The following is a 27,436-nucleotide window of genomic DNA, read 5'->3' on the forward strand; positions in this document are numbered from 1 at the left end:
CTCTCTCCTCTCAAGGCATATCGATCATTGTGCTTCCTCCTCGACCTTGTTATTTCCTGATGCCCGCTGTCATCCTCTTCACCTCATCCTATCGTCACATTCAACTTTGTCTGTATACACACATTGAACCAGCGTAATGGAAAACCAAGACTATCACTTTCATGAATATTTGAGATTGCGAGTTATATCACAAACGTTTTTTTTTTGTCTGGATCTTCAGAATATACTTTTCAGAAGATATTATCTAAAAAATGGTAATTCTCCTGAAAAATGCTTTTTGATGGCCGTGGTATCAATATTTTCAAAATGATCAAATTGGCACTGTTCTGGGCCACAGTCGCAAGCAGTCAGTGAGAAATGACTTAAGTTGCTGCTACAAATGTTGAGTGTTTGCAGTGTTGACAACATCAAGAGAGGAGCAGGTGTTTATCTTCACCACCAGTGGCCTGTCAGCAAGTCCAGAACTTACAGGTGCTTACATAGTCCCTAAAGGGTGAAGGGAATTATGATACATTCTGTGTTGTTATATTCTCAATGACACAGCGTATTCCTTTTGCCTAAGCGCGACAGGCCTTGTGCAGTTAAGGTGCTGGCAATCTCAGAAGATTTAACGTTTAATGCAAACTGCAGATTATCTGCATTGCCTGGGGGAAGTGAGTCTATGTGGGTCTTGACCAGGCCCCCGAGGCATCTAATGAGGACAGATGCAAGTGAAACAGGGTGGTAGTCCCACAGGCAGGATATCCTGAGTTTCATACGCATAACATGCGTTTGTATTGTAAAGCACTGGAACATCACCAAAATAGAGCAGGCAAAAGTCGATTGTGTCCATTAGGATATCTGATAGCTGATCAGCACATGTTGTCGGAACGTGGCCTAAGATGCTCTCAGGTACTTTAGTGCACCTGAGGGCTTTGTTCTCGTTAGCACTAAGAGCTCTTAGACCCACTTGGTTCTTTATGTGATTCTTGAAGCTTGTGTAAAACATGTTCAGTTTGTTTGGGAGAGAGGCCGACACATGTGACGCACAGCTGGGCTTCCCAAGGTGGCTAATTGGCTTCAGACTGCCAAAGCTGTGTTTAAGGCGTCCATTGCAGTTGATTACCTTTCTATTAGGTGTTGCAATGCATCAGCAGTATTTTTTTTTTCAAAGACTCACAAATGCAGTTTTTCGCTCTGTGCAATGTGTGTTTCCCTTATGAGAAATGTTTTATTCGATTATGACAAAAATAACAATGCGACCAAATTCAGTTTTTCCATAAAAAAGGAAAAATCCTCTAAACATGCACACACACACACATTATAGCATTGGATATGCATACCAACACTAGGTAATTCTGCATCACAAACAATCCTATAGTCAAATGTCCCTCCTTACATTGCAGCATGAGCTCTGTTACAATGCCAGTAATTCATGACTCTGCACCACTGCCACAAATTCTGACCCCCCTAGATTTAGTGGGTCAAGTGTTTCTGATTTCTAGTTTCCACTCGCCTGGTTTCCAAACGGCAAGCCAGCTTACTGTGAAGAACTGGAGCAAAATGGCTGGGCCAGCATGCGTGTCTGACATGGGTGTTGCGGAGCCAAATAAATCCCCGTTAGAAGAACGGCTTGATCCAGTCCTGGTGCCAGAGCTGGGAATAAGCCAAGCCACAGGATAAGGATCAACTCTCCATGAACATGAACCTAACACACACACACTTTACTACCAGTTACTGCACATGAATCAACATTTATTAAGCCTATGACACTTGTCTAATGTGTTGGCAGGCTCAGAATATGCTAGTTCTGAGTGACAGATAGAATGCAAAGCTGGCATAAACAAGTCTGTAGCCGACAGTGAACTTTGCTCATGTGTCCTTGGGGTTTATGGTGCGAGCCTAATTGTTGAGTGGTCTGTACTCTTTGGCAAAACAGTGGGTACAAAATGTACAACTGTTTAATGTGGAATGGACAAGAATAGTTAGAGAATGTTTGTAAAAATTCTTGTCGTTTTGGAGGGAAAAGCAATGCTAGCTGGAGATTTGGAGAGTAGAAAAGCAGTGAAGATTATGCTATGACTATTTCACTCGTCAATGCAGGGTGAAATGGAGGAATGATACAAATCCGTTAAATAGGGGTAGCTTGTTCACGCCTTTCGTGAATTGTAAGGTACAATAAACTGGCTGCAACTTGCATTTTCTGATTACAGCTCTAATCTGTTTAATGATAAGATTTTAAAGCTGTTGTGTGAATTGCTGTTTCCAGTTAGCTTTTATTTTAAATGTTTAAAAGCTTAAGATAATTTCAGAGTAGAGTCGACAAATTATGGCCAGGGATTAGAAAATGAGAAGAACAACAATAAAAATATTAAACATGTTGGGAATTGTATTGGTCCTGTAAATCGCTGGTGATAACTGTGTAATGCTTGACACAGTATTCATGATGAATACACAGTAGATTGCGGTTTCAAAGTCTGCAGGTTTTTTTTACATTCTGCACACTTACTCTTGTTTTCCTGATTGCTTGGATGTGTGTGTTTGGTTCTAGCCCCCCTCTCTTTGTTCCACTCCCCTTCTTATCTGAGGCCTTTATGGTGTTTGCATTTTAGACACACATCTGACCTTCTCTTAGGCCCCCTCCACTGGTTTTAAAACCACAAACACACACGCACACTCCACCACCACCATTTTAACCACCCACCAGAGAATCTATACGCTTAGAGCAATCCCTTACAAAAATAACAGACAGACGGAAAGAAAGCAAAGGAGTGAATTAAGAACATGTCCAACGAATTCAATTAAGGATCTGATTAACTGTCGTTTGAAAGGATATTCGGACATTTTTTATGCATTGCACACCCATTCCAACATCGCCATGCAGCAGCATTGCCTTCCAGCCTACCACTGTACTGCAGAGAGGACACACCCCTCAAATACCCACGCCTCGCTGCGCACATTTGCATAGTGAAAGGAAACGCGAATCAAAATGTATTAAACTAAAGATCTGGGGCGCGACATCTCTCGTTTCAAGGGTGTTATATCAACTGTGACCTTATTGGCTTTATAAAAAAAAAAAAAATGCAATGCGTATATGCTGCAAACAAAGACTCGTTACCGCTGCAGGTGAAAACCAGGCATCAAAGAAACGATTTCCACCTACTGAGACAACATAACTTGGCCAGTGTGAGCACGGTAATCCCCGCGCGGCGACTCCATTGATTCAGAGATCAACGGTAAAACCATGTTGCTTTAAACCTCACGCGGTCAAAGTTGTTTACCTCTTCGTTACCTCTGACGTCACGACACACCCCTGTTTGACAGGGCGGTCCTCCGCGTTATTAGCACCGGAGCGGACCAAGCAGACAGCGACTGGACACTCACGTTACCAACCACAACGCAAGACGCACGCAGAGTCCACCTATGATTGGTTATTGTAGGGGCCGAGGGGGAAATCCCTTTTTCCTGTAGAGATCGAAGAGAGGGGCGGTACATAACAAAAAGTAATGGCCATCTATTTGGATCCTGGAGAAGAAGGTTTAGCCTGCTTATCGTCGGACAGCCGTAGGTATGACTGAGTTTTCTGTATGTTAGCACTTGTGTTAGCCTTTCAGTGCCCGACGGCTGCGTTTTTCCGTTGAATGTCCGTGGCTCGCGGTCGCAGAACTGTTCATAAGCTGACTGAACTCGCTGCCGCGTCTAGGGTTAAAGCAGCCAGCTAGCCACGCTAACGCTAGCTACTACAACTGATGCTGTGTGTGAGTGTGCGCGCGCGCGTGTGTGTGAACGTCTGGAAGGGCGTACGAGTTTGACGTTTTCTCCCCAAGTCTCCTCACATTTCCGAGCTGAGCGCAACGCGGTCGTTTCTCCTTTAAGCTAATTTACTATGTCGAACATGGTGGAGACACTTTTTAAAAGCATGAAGAAGACGGCGACTAAAGAGGATTAAAAGCTACTCGGTCTTGATGGGGGAAAGTTGAGCTGAGGTATGAAACTCGCATACAGTGGAGGAATGCTGAAGTCGTATGTTGATTTTTTTTTTTTTTTTTTTTTGTGTGTGTGTGTGTGTTTTTGTCGCTCAAGAGCCTAGAACAAGCATGTTTGACACAGTAAAATTGACGTTTTATAAGGACTTTGTGTCTACGTACTCGCTCAAGTGCTGCATGATTACTATTGAGTGTGTATGTTGCTGTTGGAAATAGTTCAGTGTTACATAAACAGAGTAACTGTGGGTCAGGTCCTAAGGTAAAGGCCCTCTCAGTGACTTGCGACATGCCAATTTGTTCTTGTATTGAACAGGATTAACAGCCTGGGATAAAGCGAAGAAAGGTTTCCAGTCTTACACATTGTGAACGGGCATGTTAAAACCCCAGGTGAGCCTTGTTTTTACTTATACTTTTAAGTCGCACATGTAAAAATGCACTTACGTGTAATGCCTGTGTGAAAGTATCCATTCACATGTTATGAAATCTATAACTTTTGCTTTTTGGCCAGAGTTTGTCATGGATTTATTACAGTCTCGTGACTTTATGGCTGTACGTTGATTGATTGAAATGTGACAAATGCTCTCACGAAAAGTTTAAACAGTTTTCATAGGAATAAACAAATGCCTGATTCATTTGATGTGACCGTAGTACCACTCTCAGCCCTAAACACCGAAGCCTGACTGTTGTGTAATGAAATCTGCAGGACTGCATAGGAAATTTGCCAATACAAATCATTAAAGTGTGGAGCGTTTTGGTTTTTATTTTCTGTTCAAATTAATCATTACTATGAACTGCTGCTGGTTTTGTCACACTTCATAACTCCTTTTCTTGTTTTGTTTTTACACACACACACACACACACACACACACACACACACACAACATTTATTGAGTGTGAGGATAAAGGCGTACAAGTTAATGCTTTGGTGCAGACGTTCTCTTGCCTTAACCTCTGTAAGACCATGAGAGTCTCATGAGCAGGAAGGGAGATGTGTATCTGTGTCAAAAACACAACATGACACACCACTGTTTGGTAGAATTGTTTGCATTTCTACGACTAGTTTGCCCTCACTTCATGTCTTGAACAAAAGCCTCCAAGGGTTTTCTCCTTTAAGTCTGAAATTTAAACAACATCCAGCTTTTTCCTCTTGGCTGCTTTAAAAAAAAAAAAAAAAAAAAAAAACGTAAATGTGAAGGGATCAAGTTCTTCTAACAGCAAGTGGTATATATGCTTATTTCTTTTCTTTTCTTTTTTTTTTCTTTTCCAGAGAGGTTCATGTTATATTTTCCACACCTTTCAGTTTATGTTGGAAAAAATGCCGGCCATACAAACGGCACTGACACCGTTTTTACAGGAGCTCGTTAACTGATATAGGGACAGTTAATTGTGTCAGCCGTGCAGGTTTATAATCAATGGTCATATTGGTTCTGAATTTAAATGGTGTGAACATTTACTAAAGAGTCAGTATGATTTGCACCAGCATTATTCTGCTTGAATATTGACCTGGTGGCTTTTGGGGGTTCACATCAAGTTTTCTGTGGGACTGAGCAAATAGCAATTTTGCTAATCTACAATATGAGCTTGGTTTTTGTCTTTTTGCGTGCTGCTGTAGCAGGTTTGTTTACGGCAATGTGCTGGTTGGGATGGTACAGTCCATTAGTTTTCCGATCCACTGAAATCCCCCCACCGCCTCCCTTTTGTGACTACTGTCATTGGTTTCTTCCTTTTACATGTGGAACTATAGAAAGAATGAGGCTGCTGCACATAACTGTAAAGACCCTTTTGTATGTACCTCTGTGCATGCGTTCTGTTTCTCACATCTGTTTACTTCCTTTGAAGGTAATGACGTGTTCATTTCCCCCATATGTCCTCGAGCCCTGAATTATCTCCTGTGGTTGATGATTTCTAGCCTGACTATCACACAGGTGATATTTGTTGCATATGGAGGGCAGGTCATGCAGAAAAGAATCTTCTGAAAGCAAATACAGTTTGCCACTGTTGGATATCAAAGGCAGTTGATCCTAATTAGTTTCATCATCTGTATTTCATATAAAGTGATTGTACAGGAATTTCCTTAGAGTTTACACTTTTAATAAAACTGTTTCCTGAAAGAGAGACAGCGTTTTATAGAGGGTTATATAACTTGACTTGTGGGTAACTGCTCCTGCACCCACCTCCCACATGTCTGTTGTCCGTCCGGTTCTGTCCAGTTGGCTTTCTGTGTTCGCAGCTCTGTGTGTTACAGAATGTGCGTTCTCTGTCAAACACAGCATAGACATTAACAGGACTTTTGGTGCGTGTGTGTGCTTTAGTGGACCTCTCCCTGCCTCGTCTCTTTCCCCTCTCCAGAGTCCAGCAAGAGGCCCAGCATAAGGGGGCAGCCTGCCGTTACTGCCTCTCTCTCTCCTTGCTGGCCAGCAGTAGGGCCTGTGTGTGTGTTGGGGGGGGGGGTTAGGCTGGACACGGGACATGGGACCCCCCACCCCTTCCATCCCAGTTTAGCCCATCCTGTGTGGGGCACAGGTCACCTTGTCATGTGCTATTACTGCTGCTGTAACATGCTCCCTGTGATCGTAGAAAAAGAGCATGAGATAGACTCGTGGAGGCTGTGGGAGGGAGAATGAGAGGGAAGCGAAGAGACAGGACTGGACTAGTCTGCAAAGCCAGTTGTTTAGCTGCATTACAGACTCAGTTTGTCTACTTTGTTGTTGTTGTTAGGTCCACATTGTCTCTTTTTGTTCATTGTTTTCTGCACTGTCGCTCTCCCTAGGATGTTATGTGTGTGTGTGTGTGTGTGTGTGTGTATATATATATATATATATATCCATATATATACATACATACATAATTTCTTTCTTTTACAAGGAAATTTTCTAAAGATCTAACATGTTAGAATTAAACTCGATTTGTCTTTAATCGGAATAATGTTTCCAAGTAATGATGCTTGTTTTTTTCCTCCCTACCTTAATCCATGTTTAAATTTCCTTTTCATCCTTTGCTGGTATTGTGGGCTAACATGTGCTTCTCTGGGTGAATCACAAGGCCATGTGTTTCCATTGTAGCCCAGTTCTCTCTGCAGCCTGGGTCATTCCAGATCTGATTTGTTTAATGTCTCTTCTGTACTCGTAGTGACCCAGCCCGAGGTATGCAGTAAAACACATCGGCTTATGTCCCCCCTCCCCAACTCTCATCAACTTCTTTCAGTCTGTTCTCTCTCTCCTCATCTCCTCCCTTTATATTTTTCTCCCACTATTTTGCTGTTTTTTTTATTTCCCTTCAAGAGAAACTTTTGGCAGGATGGAACAATTTCAGAACCATTTGTGGGATTGCGTCATGTGATGTAGATTGAAGATGTTCATTGGACTGTCATCCGGGGCCGCCTTCTCTCGCTCTGGCGTTCCACAGCAATCCCTCTCTTTCCTCCAGACCTGCTATAGGTCTGGATGTGATTCTGACTTTGACTCTTATGTGTTGGGATGTGGTCTGTAAACTCATTGCTGACATTCTTAGGACGTGATGCCAGAGGTTTTTTATTTCCCGCTTTCTCCTCTCTTCTCTACATGTCTGTGTGCACTTGAAATGCCGCCTGGATCCTCCCCTCTGCTCATATTGTTGAATCTTTCTGTCTTCAGTCACATTTCATTTCAACACTCAAGTACTAAGGGCATCATATTATTAGGGTTGTTGAAAGGTTGCCGTGTGTTTTGGATGGGTTTCCTTGTTGCTTGGTATAGACTTTTATGAAGATTTATCTAACATCTTGGCTGCACTCCATATCTTTTTCACAGCCTAAAGCCCCATACACACACGTCGCTGCTATTTACTCGCTACTCGCTCACTCGCCTACTCGCCACTCGCTTGGGTGCTTTTGCTGACTTGGTTGGGTGGCCACTGTTTGGAGAACACTGGGGGAACGTCACCTGTCAATAATCTGTATTCTGCATTTTAATTGGCTACTCGCTTTACTCGCGTCGCTCGAAGTTGAAATATGTTCATCTCGGAATCCGCCCACATCGCATCGCTTGTACTCTCCTCGCGTGAACACATAGACATTCTATTGACTTCACTCGCTGAGCGAGTAAATAGCAGCGACGTGTGTGTATGGGGCTTATGTCTCACTGATGTTACGACTGTAATTCTTGACAGCAAGAATCAGTGGCCACTATCCATTTTGGTACTCAGCACCCTTTTGATGGAGCTGAAAATCAAATGGGGAGCAGAATAGAGGGAAATAAGTTACCTTGGGATTGGGACTGGACTCATGACATGATCTACATTGGCACTTTCCCCTTCATAAATATCTCACAGCAGCTCAAACTATCACTTCTAACCACCACATTCACGCATTGCTATATTGAAAGAGCTGTGGTCTTTATGCAGCAACATCCCAATTAAGAGTTACAACTTTTCATTTCCAACCTGGGAACAGTGATAACATCGCCTTCTGGATTACGGGAAACACGCATGTCAGGTCAGCCATACTGTTAATAAATCAAAGGAGGAAATAATGAGTCACTGTACCACTGCATGCTAAGTTGCACTTGTTCTCTCTCAGCTCCTCTGTTGGGAAGAAAGAAGGGGAAACTCCCTATCCTCTCCTCCAACTATTCAGCCAAAATTGGGATTGTGTCTTTATTTTGCAGCTTTCACCACCCAGTTGAAATGACATGTTAGAGTCAGTTTGTGGTGTACATGTGTTCCGATGCATTTTTATAATTGGTTGAGTTAAACTGACATTTACTGCTTTTTCTGTGATTTATTGTGATTAGATATACTTGGCATCCCATTCCTAACACCTGTCTGATATGCAGTAGAAGGTGTCTGTGTGAACAATTTACATTCTGTATTTCAGGCCAAGCATCTGGAAAAGAATGAATGGTATTATGTTATTTATTTATTTATTTATTCATTTGTAATTAATTTATTTTCATTTGTAAGAAAACATCCCTGTGCCTGGCGCTTTTCTATAGGGGCCACACTTTCACCTTGCCTTCCAGTGCGGTTCTGGGAATCACTGTAAACATGTTTGATTTTTTTGTTCTGAGAAACTGTGAGCCAGCGCATATGTGTCAGAAGGGTGAGCAGAAGGGTCAATGGTGTCAAGGCTGTCACATGTTGCTTAACCCCGACTACCACTTTTAAAACACTTTTGCCTTGAACCTAAAGGTCTCTAGCCTTAAAAGACGCGTTAGAATTTAAATGATTAGTTTTTTCACCAGCACAGTTTACCAGGAGACAGATTCCATATTAATCAGTACGTAACGACAAAAGCAGCTCCTTTATGTGAAAGATTAACTGAAGTAGGAGCAGCGCAACTAAAAGCACACTGACAATGCAATTCTAACATGAACGGCACATCTTTTTCTTTTTCTTTTCTTTTTTGCCGTGATCCTTTTCAAGATGAGGGACAGCCAGAGATTGGGCGCATTTATATTTAGCCAGGAACTGAAGTCGCTTTTGACTGTGTGTATTTTTAGCCACCTTTTGAAATGACAAAAACAGTCTTGTTTGTGTTAATCATCTTCCTGAAGATGCCGCTCCTCATGATATTCCTCACTTATTTCCACAACTGCCAGCAGGGAACATTTGGCCGTGGTGACACAGAAAGACACTGTGATAAACAGGTCACCCCTCCCTTTCCAGCTTTCTCCTAGTCCATATCTGTCTGTTTTTACTTCTTTGTTTCAGCATCCCTTCATTCTCACTTCTTCTGTGGCCCGTACATCCCTCTCTCCTCCTACGTTACTCTCACTGCAGGCTGGCTCTTCTCTCTGAATGATACAGTCAATCACAGGGCGGTAAACGAGAACTCATCCCAGCAGTCTGAGTAGTGAGGTGGAATAGACACGAGCAGATAGAAAACACTCCTACTCTGTGAGGAAGGACTGTCCCAAATCATTTATTTGTAACTTGCAGTTAAAGAATAAATGAGATTTAATAAATGAATAAATAAATAACAAACAAGATAATTGTGATTTTTAAAAAAAAAAAAAGTTACTGGGCCACATTCTCTTTAACAGTTATGCTCTCGTTTTATCTTCTGTTATAAATTTGATTCAGTGTTGATAGTTTGCCCATCACTTTAAGCCCAAACTCACAAACTCAAAATGTGTTTTTTACCACAATAAAAACATGCACAACATCAGTATTGCAAAGAAAATGTTTACGGCGCACAGCCATTTTGATTCAAAATAGAACAAGCACGTGTTTGTTGAAGATGGCTGCGTTTATGCTGCTTTTGTGCATATTCTACAGCTAACCAGCATGCACAGATGCAGTGGAATTAATCCCCCGCTAATACACTAGAGATAGGCACAATATATTGAAGTATTTGTGTGTGCATAAGTTGAATAGGGATTGCGATATTAAGCTAAATGTGGCATATTTACCTTTTATCATTCAGCCCTAATTCGCTACTACGATGTAAAACCTGCCATTTTGAACTTACAGCAAAGGTACTATATTAGTAAAAGAGAAATCTCACATACAACAGAGCACAGTCCATGATAGGCTTAGGCAACATAAGACAATCATAGTATTTTACATAAAGTTGTGTTGGTGACTTAACAATCAGATTGTGCTTCGTCAAGATATTTGTGATACACCCAGTTGGTGTAAGCATATTTTCTGCTAATGCAGTGCTATTCAGGAGTATAAGAGGAGCTACCTTCACATTGTCATTCACTCAATGCGGTTGCAGCTTATGGCTGCAGGTGTTTCACAATTTCACTATCAGTAATTACTCCTGGTGCGTCCAGCCCTGTTAAAACGATAACCCAATATTGCAGTCATATTATGGATCATAACATCGTTCCTTGGCATCGTTCATGAAAGGTTGTAAAGCCTCAGTGGATTCTCAGGAGGATTGAAGAGCCCTCAATTTTTCTTCGTTCTACTTTATTGTAAGAACTATGAACACCAATCGCCCGAGAAAGAGATATGATTAATAAAGTCCTTCTTAGGTTTGTAAACAATTTCTGCAGCCATCCTTAAATGTATACAATAGCAAAGGGAGTTGAAAGAATTGCTGTGGGTGCCTTGTTAAATACATGGTGTCTTGTATTAATTAGCCTTCAGGTAAAGGTGTTCATAGTCGAGCTGGAGTAAAATATGCCTATGTTACAGTTATGCTGCTCTATGCCTAAACTTTATGCATCTGGCAAAGGGAATAATGTTTAGAATTATTACCGCAGCAAAGGATTTAATTGATCCTGCCAAATTGTATGCACAACATGTATATCGGTCAAGAGTCAGACATTCAGTCGTGGCCTGAAGCTGAAAACCTGTTGTTTGGCTTTGCGTACCCAAGACTGGAATGAGTACAGATCTAGTCTAATAACCTGATGCATTATTTAGAGCTCTTTCAATTCTGCCTTGCATTTAGTCTAATGGCCTGTCAAGGCTGAATGCAGTCACAAAGGACTGACTTCAGTGATTATTCGATAATAAAGTAAGGTAAATGGGTGTTTTGGTTCACAATGAATGATGAGTGTAAGAGTCTGCTGAGATTAGTTTTTGCCGAGGGGCAGTAGAACTGATACAGTATACTTCATTGTGAAGTCTGTTCCATTTATACTGGTCAGAATTACGTAACATGACAGCCATTATGGATTTCTGACTCTTATGTTAGACCGACCAAAAGTACTAATTAGATTTTGAAATCGGCCACAGATGGCGCTTTTTCTTTTTTCTAGTTGTTGTTGTTGTAATGATGATGATGAAGAAAACTTCATCCATAGTTTATCACTTCTCTGGATGCTACCACAGACTTGTAGAACAAACTATGATTAGTGTCATAGTGAGCTAGCTTAAGTTAAGCTTAAGCTGGTTATCTTAACAAGACAGATCAAGATGCACGAAAGCACTGCCTACTGACCAATCAGTTGTTTTTAGAAAAAAATGAATAAAACAGTGCTTGGACTGTAAGTGTCTCCTCTGTTTTTCATTTTTCTCAGGATCAGAGAACCCTTTTTTTTTTTTTTTCATGATCACGTGAAGCCAGAAAATGCTGCATTCAGGGGATTATCTGATTTACATTGACTCCTGTTCAGCTGAGTTTTTACTCTTGATAAGGTTTGCATACATGCGATGTATACCCTCAAAGGCCTCCCTCGCAAATTAATGCACATTATTTAAGGTGCATGGAGTGCAAGAGCTTGAAATAAAAGCCCTTCTCATTTTGAATCTCAAATATTCTATAGTAAATACCTCAGGGGGGCCTTATATGATGCGTCCATTGATTTAAAAATTTATAATAACACTTTCAGGGCTTTTGATTTGTTTACAAACGACCGATGATTTGTGCAGCTGCCATGGCCTAGTATGTCATTCTGAAGGAACCTAAAGTGAACATGTGTACTTTGACCTTTAGAAATAAAGGAATGCTACAGTTGTTTAGGACACATCTTTACCCATTGATGCCTATTAAGAACCCTCTCAAAACAGGGAGTGTTTGTAGCATCTTTTACATTGTCTATCTGTGATGTAATGTTTCCTCGTGGATAGTGTCAAAAAAAAAAAGTCTCTGCTCTGCTTCAGGTTCACCTGGTTGAAGCTCACGACCTCAGCAGCAAGACCAAAACAGTCTTGACATGTTTCTCTGTGGTCTGTTGTTTATCAGGACTCTGTTCAGCCCATCTGCTGAGTTGCCTCGACAAATATTTGCAGATATGTTTTGGTGTACTGTAACAGATGTATCAGAGATTCCTGGTCGAAGCATGTGGTTCCCGTTTGAGCTACCGAAGAAGCTCGAGCCCTTGCAATTCATGACGTCTGCAGTAAAAAAAGAAGACAACGACTAGATCTCTCTGTTTGATAAAGAATACATGTCCTGTTCACCGATGGACAAAAACTGAAAAACAACAACAACTTTTCAGCTTGTGTGGTTTTATTTTTGATACATTTTTTATAAGGCACGAATGATGAAGTTTTCTGTCAAAATTAATATAAATGATTCATTTAGGCCCCTACCTGTTGATTTGTGACTTTGTTAAGTATGGGTTTAGTTACCCTCCTTCCTCCTTCGTCCATCATTTGCTTTGTTTTCACTCTGCAGTGAAAGCAAACAAAGGAATAAGAGGGGAGCTTTGTGAAGGACAGTGATAGTTTATGAGGATGCTTGCCTTGTGGTGACATGCCTGCTTTTTTTTTTTTTTCCTCTCTCTCTCTTCTTCTTCCCCCTCTCAAGAGGAAAAGCTAAAAAGGTACTCGGAGCACTATGTAATCAAATGTAACCCATATCCAGCTTTTTGGGGTGAAAGAGGGTTTTTTCCACTTGATTCATATGGCTCCAGTTCCTTCCCCCAGGATAAAACCACTGGAGTTTAGTTTTCTTCCAAAGGGAAGATTGGGACGAAGAATCACATGCAAACATTTTGGTCAGCAGATGAAAAGAGATGTCTCGCTCAATGTAAGGTTTTTGTGGAATGAAAATGGCTAGTTTCTTCGATGAAATTACACAGTTTTGTCCTCTACTGTATCTTTTTGTATTGAAATTGCGAGTGGTTATAATTTGATTGGATATATCTACATTTACTAATGATATTAGATGTTGGCAGGTTTATTCGTGCATTTCTGTTTGTGTGCTAATTGTTGGCTGAGTGACTCAGTAAGTGAGCATTTTCTTTGACTAGAAGGTGTTCTTCATCCTTTTCTCTCCAACTCCCCTCCGTTTAGTGATGGAGTCTACCGTTGTGAGTACTTCCAGTCTGGCCCCCGATGAGTTTGATAGGAATGTGCCGCGGATATGCGGTGTGTGTGGCGACAAAGCCTCCGGCTTCCACTTCAATGCCATGACCTGTGAAGGATGCAAGGGCTTTTTCAGGTAAACAAATGCACATATACTGACGCAAAAAACAGCTTCTTTACCACGTCACAGATTAATTTACTCACAGACATACGAGCTCTTAAATTTTTACTTCTAATGGCCACCTACATGGTTACGCACATGTAATGTAATTGCCGCCCACAGTCAAAAAGGAACACTCTCAAAACCACTGGGAACATTTGTTTTTGCACTAATGCTCAGCAGCAGGTCGAGAATACAAATGAGCTTAGTCCTATAGTTAATGCCTTGGCTGCTCCCTGCTCATTGACATGAGTTTCCAATTTAACCCAAGAAGAAACCAGAGTAAGTCTTGTTTTTTTGTTTTTTTTTTGAGTATGCGTGTGTTTAACGTACCCGACCATTTGCGTTTGTTCCTCTCTGCGGTGTTGATATTCAAAGGGAGAGCAGAAAAAAACGCGGATGTTTAATAATCTCCTTCCTCATCTCTGATGGCCCTGGTTTGAACTCTCACAAAGCATGCGTGTCTGTATGTTTTTGCTCACATCTGTGTATAAATGTTCATACATTCATGTGACTAAATCATTACATTTTGCGTCACTCTTTGGCAAGACTCCCCTTCTACCCCTGGATTCTTTGGCGCTCGTCCAAATTTATGCTGTTTCTTACAATCCCACGCTTGAAGGGCAAAAAAATGTTTATCCATCCCTGGCATGATTATTATTTGTGCAAAACGTTGTCAAGGTGCCTCATTGCTACGTTACATTCCAGCAACAAAAAAAACCTCACATAATTACAAACATGTTGAGGCACACACACTGAGCCTTAAATCAAATTCTCTATAAATCCGCTGACTTCTTAGACATTTTGTGTCCTTATATACGTTCTTTTATACTTGTATTTAAATAGACTTTAAAGTTTTTGCTATTTATCCAGGCGCAGCATGAAGCGCAAGGCCTCCTTCACGTGTCCCTTTAACGGCAGTTGCACCATCACCAAGGACAACAGGCGCCACTGCCAGGCATGCCGGCTTAAACGCTGCGTGGACATCGGCATGATGAAAGAGTGTAAGTATGACAGGTGACCCATTTCTCTTCGAGACAACATTCTAACGTGCGCTTGTTAAAAAGACACAGTGTACTTTGGGTTTCTTTTCTTACCTACAAGATGTTGCAATGCGTTTTCTTTATGTTAATGACTAAAAAAAAAAGGGAGTTACTCTATTTCCTAAAAGAATATCTATATCACTGTGTAATACATCTGCATTTTAACTGCTTTGAGACTATGAATTAGTCTCATACTGGCTCTTTAAGTTGTGGACTTTCTTTTTAATGTTTTGTAGCAAGGATTGGATTCTTATTGTAGATTACTTTAATAATTATGAGCTGTGTGGAGACTTGAGCTAGTATTTTGAGGGGCACAAAGTGCTTAATCTGAATCAACTTAATGTTCTACGTCCATCTAAGAGCAGCATGCTGCTTAAAGAATGAACAAAATGTGGTCCTAGCAGTATTTTATTTACATTGGATCTAATTATTCTTTCTTTCTATTATTGGAAAAAATAGATTTTCTTAATTGTCAGGGAAACCTGCACATGTGATGTTTGCTGTCTCAGGGGGGCCTCCTGTTCCTCCTGAAAATATTATGTAATGTTTGGATTCAGGTCAGGTATCTCTGGGTCTTTGCCCCTTTAAAGTGTTTTGAACTAGTGGACGCCCCTACATGTTTTTTAACTATACCCAATGTAAATTTATACACCTTATGTGCAATCTTGCCAGGCTTCCATGTTCCACAGATTGTTTGTTTTCATAGTCTTCAGGTTGCTGGGACATCTTTTTTCTTTTTTTTTTTTTTTTTGCTAATGTCCGGATATTATCCAAAGGCCTCTTTGAAGAAAAACGCCTCACCCTGCGAGCTTAATGTTTTGTTTAGTGTTTTCCCAGCATTTCTTGAAGTGGTGGCAAAGGCAGTACAGTTTACTGTGTGTGAACAGGAGCCAGTGATGTTGCAAAAACAGCTGCATGTTGTCGAGACCCAGCTCTTTCTCTTTCTCGCTCTCTGTTTCTGTGAGCTAATTCAGTGGCTAGAACAACAAGGAGCGAACAGAACAAAGACAATGCGTTCAGTTGTTCAATGCAGCAGGGGTCTCCATATGGACCCATCCCCTCCCATTCTCTTCCTCCAGAGAATAACAACCGCCTTTCACCCAACGCAACATCAACATAGCTGTCATCACAGTGTTAAACCCAAGTACATGCTGTACCTTAGAACAGCTTTGATGTTGTAGATGTATTCTGTTATTCTGGCTATTTATAATTTATTATCCAGTGGTTTACCTGACTCTGCCCCCACATGTTTTCTGGTTTGTTTTATGTATGTTATTCTTGCACAAAGAAATTCTACGTACATATTTTTTCCTGAAATTTTTCCTTTTTTTTTTTTCTTCTTTCTTTGTCTTTCTCTGTTTTTCCCCTGCAGTCATTCTGACAGATGAGGAAGTACAGAGGAAGAAGGACCTGATTCAGCGGAGGAAGGATGAGGAGGCACAGCGCGAGGCAGAGAGGGAGGCACGGCGGCCCAGACTCACTGATGAACAGAGTCAAGTCATTGGCACGCTGGTGGAGGCGCACCACAAAACATTCGACGACTCCTACTCTGACTTCTGTCGCTTTAGGGTTTGTTCAAATTCTCATCATCAAGTCAAAGTATTGGAATGCTGACAGCACGACAGTATTGACATAACTTTCCTGACCCGCACCCCTTTCTCTTGTGTAGCCTCCTGTGCGAGAGGGCCCAGTGACGCGAAGTGCTAGCAGAGCTGCCTCTCTCCACTCCCTGTCAGATGCATCCTCTGACTCCTTCAGTCATTCTCCAGGTGACAGACGAGTAACAACAATAACACTGAAGATTTATTTGAATAATTTTTCCAGCAACTTTCCTCCCCCTTTGTTTTTTTTTTTTTTCAAACAAATCGGAAAAAACCTGTGTGAATAACTTGTACTCTGCAGACACACCGACTCTCACTAGTAAACAGCAGCTCATTAATGTATCCATCGCTAATGGAGTGAACACAGTCAGCGGCGTGGTCATGTGACCCACACCTAACACTTAGCGGAGACTGGAGTATTTTTTAGTCCTCTGTTTCAACACGTCTGCGGGTCATATGCCATCACTTGAACACTTTTCTCTCTTTTCTTTTCAACTCCCATCTCCTCCACCCCGCTCTGTTTATCCTGGTGCAGAGTCGATTGACACTAAATTGAACTTCAACAACCTGCTGATGATGTACCAGGAACAGGGCAGCAGCCCTGACTCCAGTGAGGAGGAAGGCTCTAGCTTCTCAATGCTGCCCCATCTGGCTGACCTGGTCTCCTATAGTATCCAGAAGGTCATCGGCTTTGCTAAGATGATCCCGGGCTTCAGGTACGTGTGTGTCGTATCTTTCCGTCTGTTTTGCACTGGTAATTGTATGGTGGTAGTCGGTCAAAAGAAACCAAGTTTTCTAGAGAATTTGATTCCAAAACTAAATATTCACTGACTGTTATAAGATGGTGAAATTAAAATTGGTAATAATGGCCAACAACCATGTTATGCAATAGTGATGCGTAACCAATTTTGTATGATTGTCTGCAGTTCACTTTCATTTAGGGAAGTATTGTGAGTCAGTGCCAATAACAGTGACAGAAGAGGTAGACTTATAAGGTATAATTTTTCTCCCAACAGAATAGCCTGGAAACATCTTATCCTTGCCTCAGTGAACTTTGAGACTGCCCCTTGTGTATTTGTATTTGCTTTTCTCACAGTGACCTTTGACCTACTTGCTTGTTGAAGACTTTGTACACCTACTGGTTCTGCTCGATGAATTGGTGTTGTACCATGGTGAAGACTGCGGTCCAAAGACCATAGATCACTGATAGGCTTTACAGGATGCAATATACCACTGAAGATGGCGTATGACGATCTTCAGATCATTTTGAATATTCTTTAGTTGAGCCACGGTCGAGCTGTCATTGGGACGTTATGCCTGCCAGTGTATTTGTTGGCGAATGTCTGATTAGAGGGGAAGACGCTCCCTCAGTGCTTGGATGTTTCCTGCCCTGCCGGACAACCACTGGTTGTGTGTCTGATGAGCAGTGTCTGAAGTTTTTTTACGAGTAAAACATATCCCAACCCTGACAACAGAAAACACTGTTAGAGAATAGGATCACATGGATGTGAAAGACAACAACTCGCTTTTTTTCTCCCCCTTTTGTTGTAAAGGTAAAACTAAACTGACCAGGATGCTATTGTTTCTGTCCCACCTTCCACTCATGGAAACTGTTGCCTTCCAGAATGTTTGTTTCGTGGTGTGCTGACAGGGACAAACGGGCAGTGTGTTTTGAGGTCATTGCAAAGTCAAGGCTGAAACGAGTTTGAGCCTGCATTTTCCTGAAAGTTGTCATAACGACTGACAAGGGGTGATGGACATGATGGATTACCTTTGGAATGTTTGCCCACTTTCGATCTGTATTATAATCCCTGAAAAACACGCCAGACGTTCCCTTAACGTCTACATGTCTCAGCTCATGACTCCTGCCATGTGATTAGTTTGATTTAAAAATGTTTTAAGAGATATGACATTACAGGCAGTTGCGAGCAGAAAAGAATTACCGGTACCGTGTGCGTTTTTGCCTCCACATAAAGCCATTAAACCAGTCGTTATCAGACTTATTTTAAATGATTTGCACGACTGCTGAACTGTCACATTCCACACATTAGACTTTATTTTTGATCGTATTTTTTCTTTCCGTGTAGAGAGCTGACTGCAGAAGACCAGATTGCTTTGCTCAAGTCCAGTGCCATCGAGGTGATCATGCTGCGCTCGAATCAGAGCTTCAACCTGGAAGACATGTCCTGGAGCTGTGGTGCGCCTGACTTTAAATACCAGATCAGTGATGTCACCAAAGGTTAGTATGAAGTCCACTGTGTTTACAGCGTGACTGCTCTAAAGGTTGGCTTGTGTTCAAGACTAAATTTACCGCAAGCTTTTTGTTTTCCTACTCCAAGTAAAACAACAACAAAGAAACATTTGTGCTTGTTACATATTAACACTTTTATGTTGTGTATGACGCAAACGGTTGGCTCCTAAAGAGGCACCCGTATCATTAGTGTTGGACTACAGATAAGGTTAGTGGCAGTGGCCCGTGTACACGCCCTTAGGCCAAAGATGCTAATGCAAGTAATTCTGCAAAACCAGTCTTACTTATCTTTTGAAGTCGCTGTGGCTTTCATTTGCTTTTCAAAAAGGATCCCCTCTCTCTGGGATCAAGCAAAGAATGTAACTCCTGACCTGCTCACTACAAAACATCCACTGTCTGAAGCTCTGTTGTGCTCTCCTTAAATATCACCGAGTATGTGACACAAATATGGCTTGAAAAGAAGTCTTCTCAGGCAGTGACAGTGCATGCATTTTGAACTCTCCTCTACAACTGTCTCCCCTGACACCTTCACTGTGACAGTTTATTTGAAATAAAATGTATATCTCACAGCAGTTAATAAGCAATCTTCTTTTTAAAGAGTAAAACTCAATTCTTTATATTAACAAAGCTAATGCTCACATAGAGTTCAGTGTTAGAATTAGAAAACTGTTCTGTGTATCTGGAGCAATTTGGCACATCCTCAGAAAGCATTGAGGTTCACTACAGCCCGGCCGTTCTGTCAAAGCAAGGAGACCTAGTCACAATAATAAGTCATAAATGTCTGTATGTGGTGTGACCTTTGACTCACATAGATTTACATAAACGCAAACACCCTCAAAAATGACATATAAAATGCACTAATCATTACTCCCATTTGCCTGTCTTAGCCCGAGAATACACATATGCAAAGAAAACATTATCTATTGTCTGTTTTTAATTCCCATTTAATTGAATGACCTCATCCACTTGATGGGGATCAATAAAAAAAAATCTGTTGCATTGTTTAATCTCTTTAGATTTGACCTGAATGGAATTTTTTTTTTTAATGCAAACATTCTCCAGAGGAATGTACTATTACCAGGCCAGTCCTTCCCGTATGAAGGTGGCCTTGTGGGTTGCCAGGTAGTGATGTAATTTTCAGCAATTAAATGCCTAAATAGTTAAATTGCTGAATTGTTCAATTTTGGTCACTGTGCTCAGTGTCTCAGTGGTGGAAATATGAATCCGGTTGATACAAAGTTACTCTTCTGTGTCCTTCTCTCTGGTTTTTGCCGCTGCACTGGACCTTACTACAGTCAGGAGCTGCAGTCTGTTGAAAGATTACACTACCTTACAATATGACTCAAACACTACTGTTAATATACCGGAGGTTGCCACCTTGTAATTTGTTTTCAGCTTGGTGTATTCTGTTGCATATTACAAGTACTAACACTGTCGGTGTTAGTTTTGTGCTTGGCTTACAGCTAATATCGCAGACTGGATGTAATAACTAAAATCATAGATTAGAGAGCTATAGAAAGAGTTTTTCTTCCTGATATGTGTGGCGGTCAATAAACAACAATGTGGTCCATAACCACCATCAGCTGAAATTGAGTTTTATTCTGGAATCTGATTATATATGCACTGTTTTTCTTTTTCTTTTTTTTTTTTGTCAAACCGCAAAATGAGATGGTGTTATTATCACATTAACTTTGAGAACGCTGATTAAAAATATCTTCATCATCTAGGACTCCATAGAGGAAAGCGAAATGGTGATGACTAAGAGGGACGATAGCACTCCCCTGAGGGCCTTTCCTCTGTGATAGAGTTTGAAGCTGCTCAGAATATACTAATATGTTGATCCTCTACAGCGGGCCACACTCTTGAGCTGTTGGAGCCCCTGGTGAAGTTCCAGGTGGGCCTGAAGAAGCTCAGCCTAAATGAGGAGGAGCACGTACTGCTAATGGCCATCTGTTTGCTCTCTCCAGGTACAGTAGCTGCATGAGGGAAATATGTGGAGAGCCACAATGAATTGTTGATGACGAATCTCAGTTTCATCATTATGACTGTTATAGTAACAAAACAATTCAAACATCTTAAGTAAGGGATGCTTTAAGTGCCTTTTTCCCCCACTTTTTTTTCAGCATAAATTGCATTGTGGGAGTTTTGCATCTCTGTTTGGATTGTGAGCAATAACCTCTACGTGAATAAATGCATTTGTGTGGGTGGTATCCATTTTCAGAAGACACTGTACATGCATTATGTATGTACAGTTGTGCAATGAAGCAAGCATGTGTAACTGAATAGATGTTTGCATCGCTGAGTGTGTATAAGGCGCCTCATTAATATTACCTGTGTGCCCTCCTTGAGCTAAAATTAGCAAGTCGCCTGACTGGAAAGTTATAACTACACATGCGAGAGACATGTTGGGTATTTTGACTGATAAGTATTCCTTTATAATTAGTCCAGTCTGTTTAACAGCCACAGATATCTTGAGCCTCTTCCCCTCTCTGCTGCAGACCGCCCAGGTGTGCAGGAGCACACGAGGATTGAAGCCCTCCAAGACCGACTGTCAGAGACCCTGCAGGCCTACATCCAGCTTCACCACCCAGGAGGGCGGCTGCGGTATGCCAAGATGATCCAGAAGCTGGCGGACTTGCGTAGCCTCAACGAGGAGCACTCCAAACAGTACCGCTTACTGTCCTTCCAGCCGGAGCACAGCATGCAGCTCACCCCGCTGGTGTTGGAAGTGTTTGGCGGTGAAGTCTCCTAGAAGCCTCTTCCGAAGCCCAGTTGTGGGGAGGTGGAAGGTGGAGACAAGACCCCGAGGGGTAAAAGTGGAAGGAGGGAGCTGAGAATGTGCTGGATGGACTACAAGCAGGTGTGGAGTATGGAGCTTGTGTGGGACTTGAATGAAAGTCCGAAGTGTATCTTGGTGTATAGGCCAAGTTTATGTTGAGAGCAAGCAGATGTTAAGTGACAGTAAACAAGGGAATGTCATATAGTACAAATTAAGCTATTCATACAACATCTGCCTATGTATACAGTGTTTTTGTACATATTTAACTCGACAAACAGCTGCTTTAAATGCCTGGACATTTTGTGTGTGCACATGTCATGCACCCACCAACACAACAAGTATTCTCAGTTATTCATTTAGCCATTCAGTTGAGCTACCTCTTGGTTTTACTGGGTTTTATATCTTCATCACCTATGTGAAACGGAACAATTTAGATACAGTACAGCTTACTTTTCAGTTTACCAGTGCAAAAGCAGTGCCTGCACATTACTCAGAATTTTTTGATTATTCAGCAATCATGCAGGTTTGTTTGTTTGTTTGTTTTCTTTTTTAGTTTTTTTTTTTAATCTGCTTCTCTCCAAGGCAGCATATTTATATGACTGTGTACAATTCAAACACACGCCTTTCACCTTTCACCAAAGGTATGGTCAATTACGTTTATAAAAAAAAAAAAAAAAGCTTTCAGCACCTAAAAATAACTTTGCTGCTCCGTGGCTGGCTTCGCTCATGCAGCCACTCGGCAAGTAGTCTGACTAGCCTCACAGCGTATGAAGGAAAGTATCATTCTATAGATTTATACTGCAGAATACAGAGCATATTCTGTAATATAGTGAGGTTTTGATAGGATCGTAGGGTGCCTGGTTTTGAGGTGAGAATTAGCCACTAAATGTGTTAGCTACTTTTACACTGCTAATTATCAATCAAACCAAGCCAGCATTATGGCTTGCTGCTCTCTTTTGAATTATTATTATTTTTTTTGTTATTCTGTGTCTTTGATTACTTTATTATTTTTTATTTCCTTGTTAATAATTAACTGCTACCACATGTACCCTAAGCACTGTTAAACCACCCTTTAGTCAACCCTACGTACTGATATACCGTTTCTATGTGGTCACAGATTTAAAAGGGCTACAATGCCAAATCTAACTGGAATGATTTATGGAGGCCAAGGCAAGCGGCCTGTCTTCTTGTTCCTATATCGTTGCATACCATACATGGACCTTGCATAGACATGGATATAATTGCAATAGGTGTTTCTGATCGACAGGTCATTTCACCTTTTAAAAACAATTCCATGAATTGTTCCTCTTTAGTATACAGTGAGCTCGTGGGCAGAGAGCTTGGGTAGCTGCTTCAGACCTCCACAGATATCACACCCCTTTCGTTTCTGACTGGGAAGTGGATTTTCTAGAATGTCTGAGGGCCTGGTTGTGGTGGTGGTGCTGTGCACCTCCACACCCTGGCCCTCCTGTTTGATGATGTATGCTGCGCAGCCCTCTAGTGGCTGCATTTTGTAAATACCAGGTATATGTCAATATATATATCTATATATATCTATATATATATATATAGATATATATATATCTATTATATAATTCTAATATGTCTGCCGCTATACATAGGGCTTTTTACCCAGACAGATATATGCAATTACAGTTGACCATTATTTCGTTCTAAACTATTATCACTATGTTCTGAAACACTTGTGTGTTTTGGTAGAAACACTTTAGAAACAGCTTAAACAGGGGCTGCTTGGGTGTTTGACACAGTCAGATTCTCATTTGTTTTGTGGTGGGATGATGCTAACTTCCACAGTTCCTTTTCAGAAAGAGGACAAGATGTCCTCAAATATAAGCCATATAAATCACCAAGCCAGCTAAACACCTGTTATATTACAGTACATCACAATGATGACTCCAGAGCCTTGGGACTTTTCATTTTATAATCTACTAAACGTAAATGCTATTCATCTGTGGCTTTAGGAACATGACCTTGTATATCATGGAAGCTTGCCTTCTCTCTGCTGTCAGTCATCTTTGGCTCATGCTTTATCGGGTAGCATCTTATGGCATATTAACCAAACTGCCAAGAGACTTTAATAATTTGGGTATACAGGCCAGCGCTCTATAGCTCGCTGCCTGTGGGATTTGTATAAGATTAAAGAAGGTGACGTGTCCTCTACATGAGGCAATCCTCTAAAAAAAAAAAAGAAAAAAAAAAGTGCTTAGTCCTGCCAAGTGCAGATGTCAGAGGACATCAATTTAAAAACGGTCGGCCACGTGGTCCTCCAGTGTCAGACATAGCTTTCGTCTCAGCAGACAGAGGTGACGATGTGTGGAAGATGGTGAGAGAAGAGCACGTTTGTTGTTGAGCCGTTGGCACACAGCTGCATGTGGAAAGTTGTGATGGGTTTCCTTCGGTCGGTGTAGCCCGCATGGATATCTTTTCCTTTTTTTTTCTCTCTCTCTCTCTCTCTCTCTCTCTCTCTCATATATTAAGTTGGCATCATAAAAGGCCGTTCTGTCACTGTGGGTTTATTCTAACTCTTAACTGTCACTGTGATTCTCTGCAACATGACAGTCCCCTCCCCCCTAAATTAATCTACATAGAACAAACAGGTAACTGTTTTTTTTTTTTTGTTTTTTTTTTAAATGTTCCCGTAATCTGTCGTTTTTGGGGTTTTTTTGGCCTGAAAATCTTTTGGATTCTATATTTAATGTCACACGTCCCACAAATGACCCTGCTGTGATGTAACTTAGGTAGTCGAGGGCTCGAGCGTCTTTAGGCAGTACCACTCGTATGTACAGTATGTCAGTTTGGTGAGTGTAATGATGTGCTTGGTTACTGAACACTGAAGTTTTGAGAAGTCTCCATGTCGATTTATTCTCTCCTGAGTATGTATGTAGGAATGGGTTTGATTTAGTTTGTTTTGTTTCTTTTTTTGTTACCTTTTGAGGTGCAGTGTTGATTTGTGTATGTTAGATACAGTAGGCGGTTTTGGTGAACAATATAAGTGCCACGGGGACGGTTCCCTCAACACAAGAACAGGGTAAAAGAGGAGTTTCTCTTGGGGATTTGATAACTGAACAGGAAAGCTCTCGAGGATGCGTTATAGCTACTAACTGAACATATAGATGGTGCTAGCACATGGAATCAATACGACATGACGACATGTGTGATTAGAAAGGTTTTTTATTTTTAACTTTTTTTCCTCCCTCTATTTTCCATCCCAAAAATCATGTTCACAACATGCAAATACAGTAAATGTGAATGTGATGCATCGTCGGACTTTCCGGTTTGTTTGTTTTCTATTATGGTAGGCTGCTCAGAATCCGTACGGATTCCCGTAGGAACACTAATGCAACACAGTAACAAGGCCTGCAATATACAACTCATGGTACACTATCACCAGCAAGCTTTACAGTTTTTCATGTTCTTAAAACATTTTTGAAGTTTTTGTATAACTGTTGCCAATGCAAATCCTGTCTGAGAAAAACACGTCGAGTATTATCATTTACGCGAAACCGTTGGCCATCTTCCATGCAACGAATTTAAAGTCTTTATTTTATTTTTTTTAATTATTATTTTTCTTTTCCAGCTCTTATCTTCTGGACAGGCATTGTAATGGAATCAATCTAATGTAGTTCTTACAAAAAGGAGCGTCCTCAATGGATGTACACCATAATCTACCTAAAATACCTACCTCTTTTGGCTCAGATTTTGCTTTAGCATTAAGCATTTGCCTCTGTTTTTACTTTTATATTTGTATTCATGTTGGTATTTATTGCTGTCTAATGAGTCATACTTCAATGATTACCTCAGAGATATCTCACAGGTTTGGGAGAGTCCAGCTAATGAAGTCATTCATAGTTTTTTTTTTTCTTCTGTTGTTTTGTACATTTTTTTTTTTTTTAAATTTCCCTTCTCAAACTTAGCAAAGCTTTCTCTTTTTTTTAACGCACAAAATACCAGGATTGGTTTTGATATAGTGCCTGCACTCTGACCATCTGGACTCTGGCTAGGATGAGGCTGAATTTACTCCAGAAGCGGCATTCTTTTCTGCATCTTCGCCCTTTACTTTGATCTTATATTCATGTCGTTTTCAGTAACGGGTGCAGTTAATCCTGCTGCCTTGTCGCCAATATCCACAGTATCTTTATCAGTTTTTGAAGGGTGAATTAAAGAGGAGAATCTTTCAGAGTGAATGCAGCTTTAAAAAGGCGACAACCTGAAAGAGTTTGCAGCAGAAGGAGAAGTGAGAGGTGCCCCGCTTGATACTGTTATCGTGGCCGGTGCACATCACCCTCACCTGATTATTTATTTTAATTTTTTTCTGCGCTCTCTTCCTCGTCTTCCTCTCTCCTTCTGTTGTAAAGTCTCTTCCTACACCTTTGTCATTCCCTGCCAAAGTTTGGTCAAACAAGGGGAATTGGAAGGCGTTAAATCCTCAGTATCCATGCAATGCTGCTTTTGTGTTGAGCGCCGCCAAGTTATGTGTAATCGACACTACATAACATGGACATCGTCCAAAGTGTCTGTCCCCAGTGGAGCGCCAAGCCTCAATGGAACATTGTGCAACTTAGTGGTGCGTATTAGGAAAACAATATTCCGTTGATATTAGGAATGTCCCGATCAGGTTTTTTTTTTTGCCCCGAGTCATTTGATTCTAAGTATCTGCCGATACCTAGTCCCGATCCGATACTTCTACAGTACATTAAAAAAAAAATGACGAACGGCAAAGAAACAGATCCAGGATGTCCCTTATTTTTATTTTTATTTTCTAAACTTATTTAATCATTTAACACTTATAAACTGAGCACTTCTGTGAGGAACAAAAAAAAGTAATCAAGTGATAAACAAATTCTTCACATTGTAATTTAGTGCAACAATGTCTAATATAAAAACGAGCAGCTCAACTTGAAATACCTGGCAGGCATGTAAACAAACAAGTAAATAAATGTGCCACAGTGTTATAAAGTAAGGTCAGTAATGTGCTTTAACTGCACTCCTAATTCTCACTCTCCTCCTCTGGCTTCACAGAAGGAAATGTACGTTTTTCTTGATTTAAAAAAAAAAAAAAAACAACATCTCTACCTTGTCAGGTTTGAGCTTGTTCCTGCTCTCATCAAGGATGTTCGCGATGTCCTTGCCACCTCTTGAAATCCCAAATTTGCATATCTCACAGTTTGCAATCGCAACGTTTTTGTCATCCACTTTAAAATACCTCCACACCGCGGACATTCGGCCCCCAGCTTCAAGCTGCTGCCGCGTTCTGCTTCGCTTTACGGCACGCAGCAAAGTGACGTCATGCCGCGTGCGTTGTTTCTGTGTGGACTTGAGACCATAGATATAAAAATTCGGGGAGTTATGATTATTGTAGTTGGGGATGTATACTAGCCTGGCTGACGCGTCCACATCTCGATGAGATGGTGGTCTGAGAACTAGGTGTGCATTTTCTCGTATTTGAGGCGTGGTTTACGAATGCCTAGAGCCGTTTATTGGGCGCTACGAATGTCTATCAAATGGCGTCTGGTTCTTCTCATGCTGCTTTGCGCGCGATTCGTAGCCAATTGTATCACTTATACCAGATGACGTATGTAGAGCGACAGAAATTCGACGAGGAAGAAGAAGAAAAGAAAATTAAAATTAAAGTAAACTTGAGTTCTAAGCTACTTAAAACACTTTCTAAGGCTGCATTGAACGGTAACGTTGTGTCCGCTGCCATGTTGGATTAACACTCTACAAGCTTCGGTGTCGCGCATAGACGTCGTCATCGTCTTGCTGCCCCCCCCCCCCCCCCCCCCCCCCCCCGTTCTGTGATTGGTTCCCTAACTCAGGCAAAAATAAGGGCGGTGGTTTCCAGGCTGCCTTTGAAGTGTGAATGAAATCGCGCGCAAAGCAGCATGGGAATTCCCAGGCTAGATGTACCCCTTCCTCAGTCTAAATAAAT

The 27,436-nt window shown here is 41.2% G+C and overlaps 1 protein-coding gene across 4 annotated transcripts; it reads left to right on the plus strand.

Moving 5' to 3' along the window:
* Positions 1 to 3,277: 3,277 nt before the first annotated feature.
* Positions 3,278 to 27,277, plus strand: LOC142376900 (vitamin D3 receptor B-like). Of its 4 annotated transcripts, none has more exons than XM_075460572.1 (10): positions 3,278 to 3,547; positions 4,279 to 4,352; positions 13,641 to 13,788; positions 14,686 to 14,816; positions 16,228 to 16,424; positions 16,525 to 16,624; positions 16,992 to 17,172; positions 18,544 to 18,695; positions 20,558 to 20,674; positions 21,206 to 27,277. In XM_075460572.1, exons 3-10 carry the CDS (start codon positions 13,643 to 13,645, stop codon positions 21,457 to 21,459), a joined length of 1,278 nt encoding a protein of 425 aa, XP_075316687.1. In that variant the 5' UTR covers positions 3,278 to 3,547; positions 4,279 to 4,352; positions 13,641 to 13,642; the 3' UTR covers positions 21,460 to 27,277. The 4 variants fall into 4 exon arrangements, with proteins under 4 accessions (XP_075316687.1, XP_075316689.1, XP_075316688.1 ...); XM_075460574.1 differs by having other exon boundaries at positions 3,278 to 3,543; XM_075460573.1 differs by lacking the exon at positions 3,278 to 3,547 and adding an exon at positions 3,558 to 3,965.
* The last annotated feature ends 159 nt before the right edge of the window (positions 27,278 to 27,436 follow it).

Source organism: Odontesthes bonariensis, chromosome 3, assembly GCF_027942865.1.
Source record: "Odontesthes bonariensis isolate fOdoBon6 chromosome 3, fOdoBon6.hap1, whole genome shotgun sequence".
NCBI lineage: Eukaryota > Metazoa > Chordata > Actinopteri > Atheriniformes > Atherinopsidae > Odontesthes > Odontesthes bonariensis.

Excerpts from the sequence above, each read along its gene's own strand:
- LOC142376900 (XM_075460572.1), top strand. The coding sequence starts at position 13,643 with ATGGAGTCTACCGTTGTGAGTACTTCCAGTCTGGCCCCCGATGAGTTT. Across the intron at positions 14,817-16,227 it reads CATCGGCATGATGAAAGAGT|TCATTCTGACAGATGAGGAA; the intron begins GTAAGTATGACA and ends TTTCCCCTGCAG. Across the intron at positions 16,625-16,991 it reads CTCCTTCAGTCATTCTCCAG|AGTCGATTGACACTAAATTG; the intron begins GTGACAGACGAG and ends ATCCTGGTGCAG.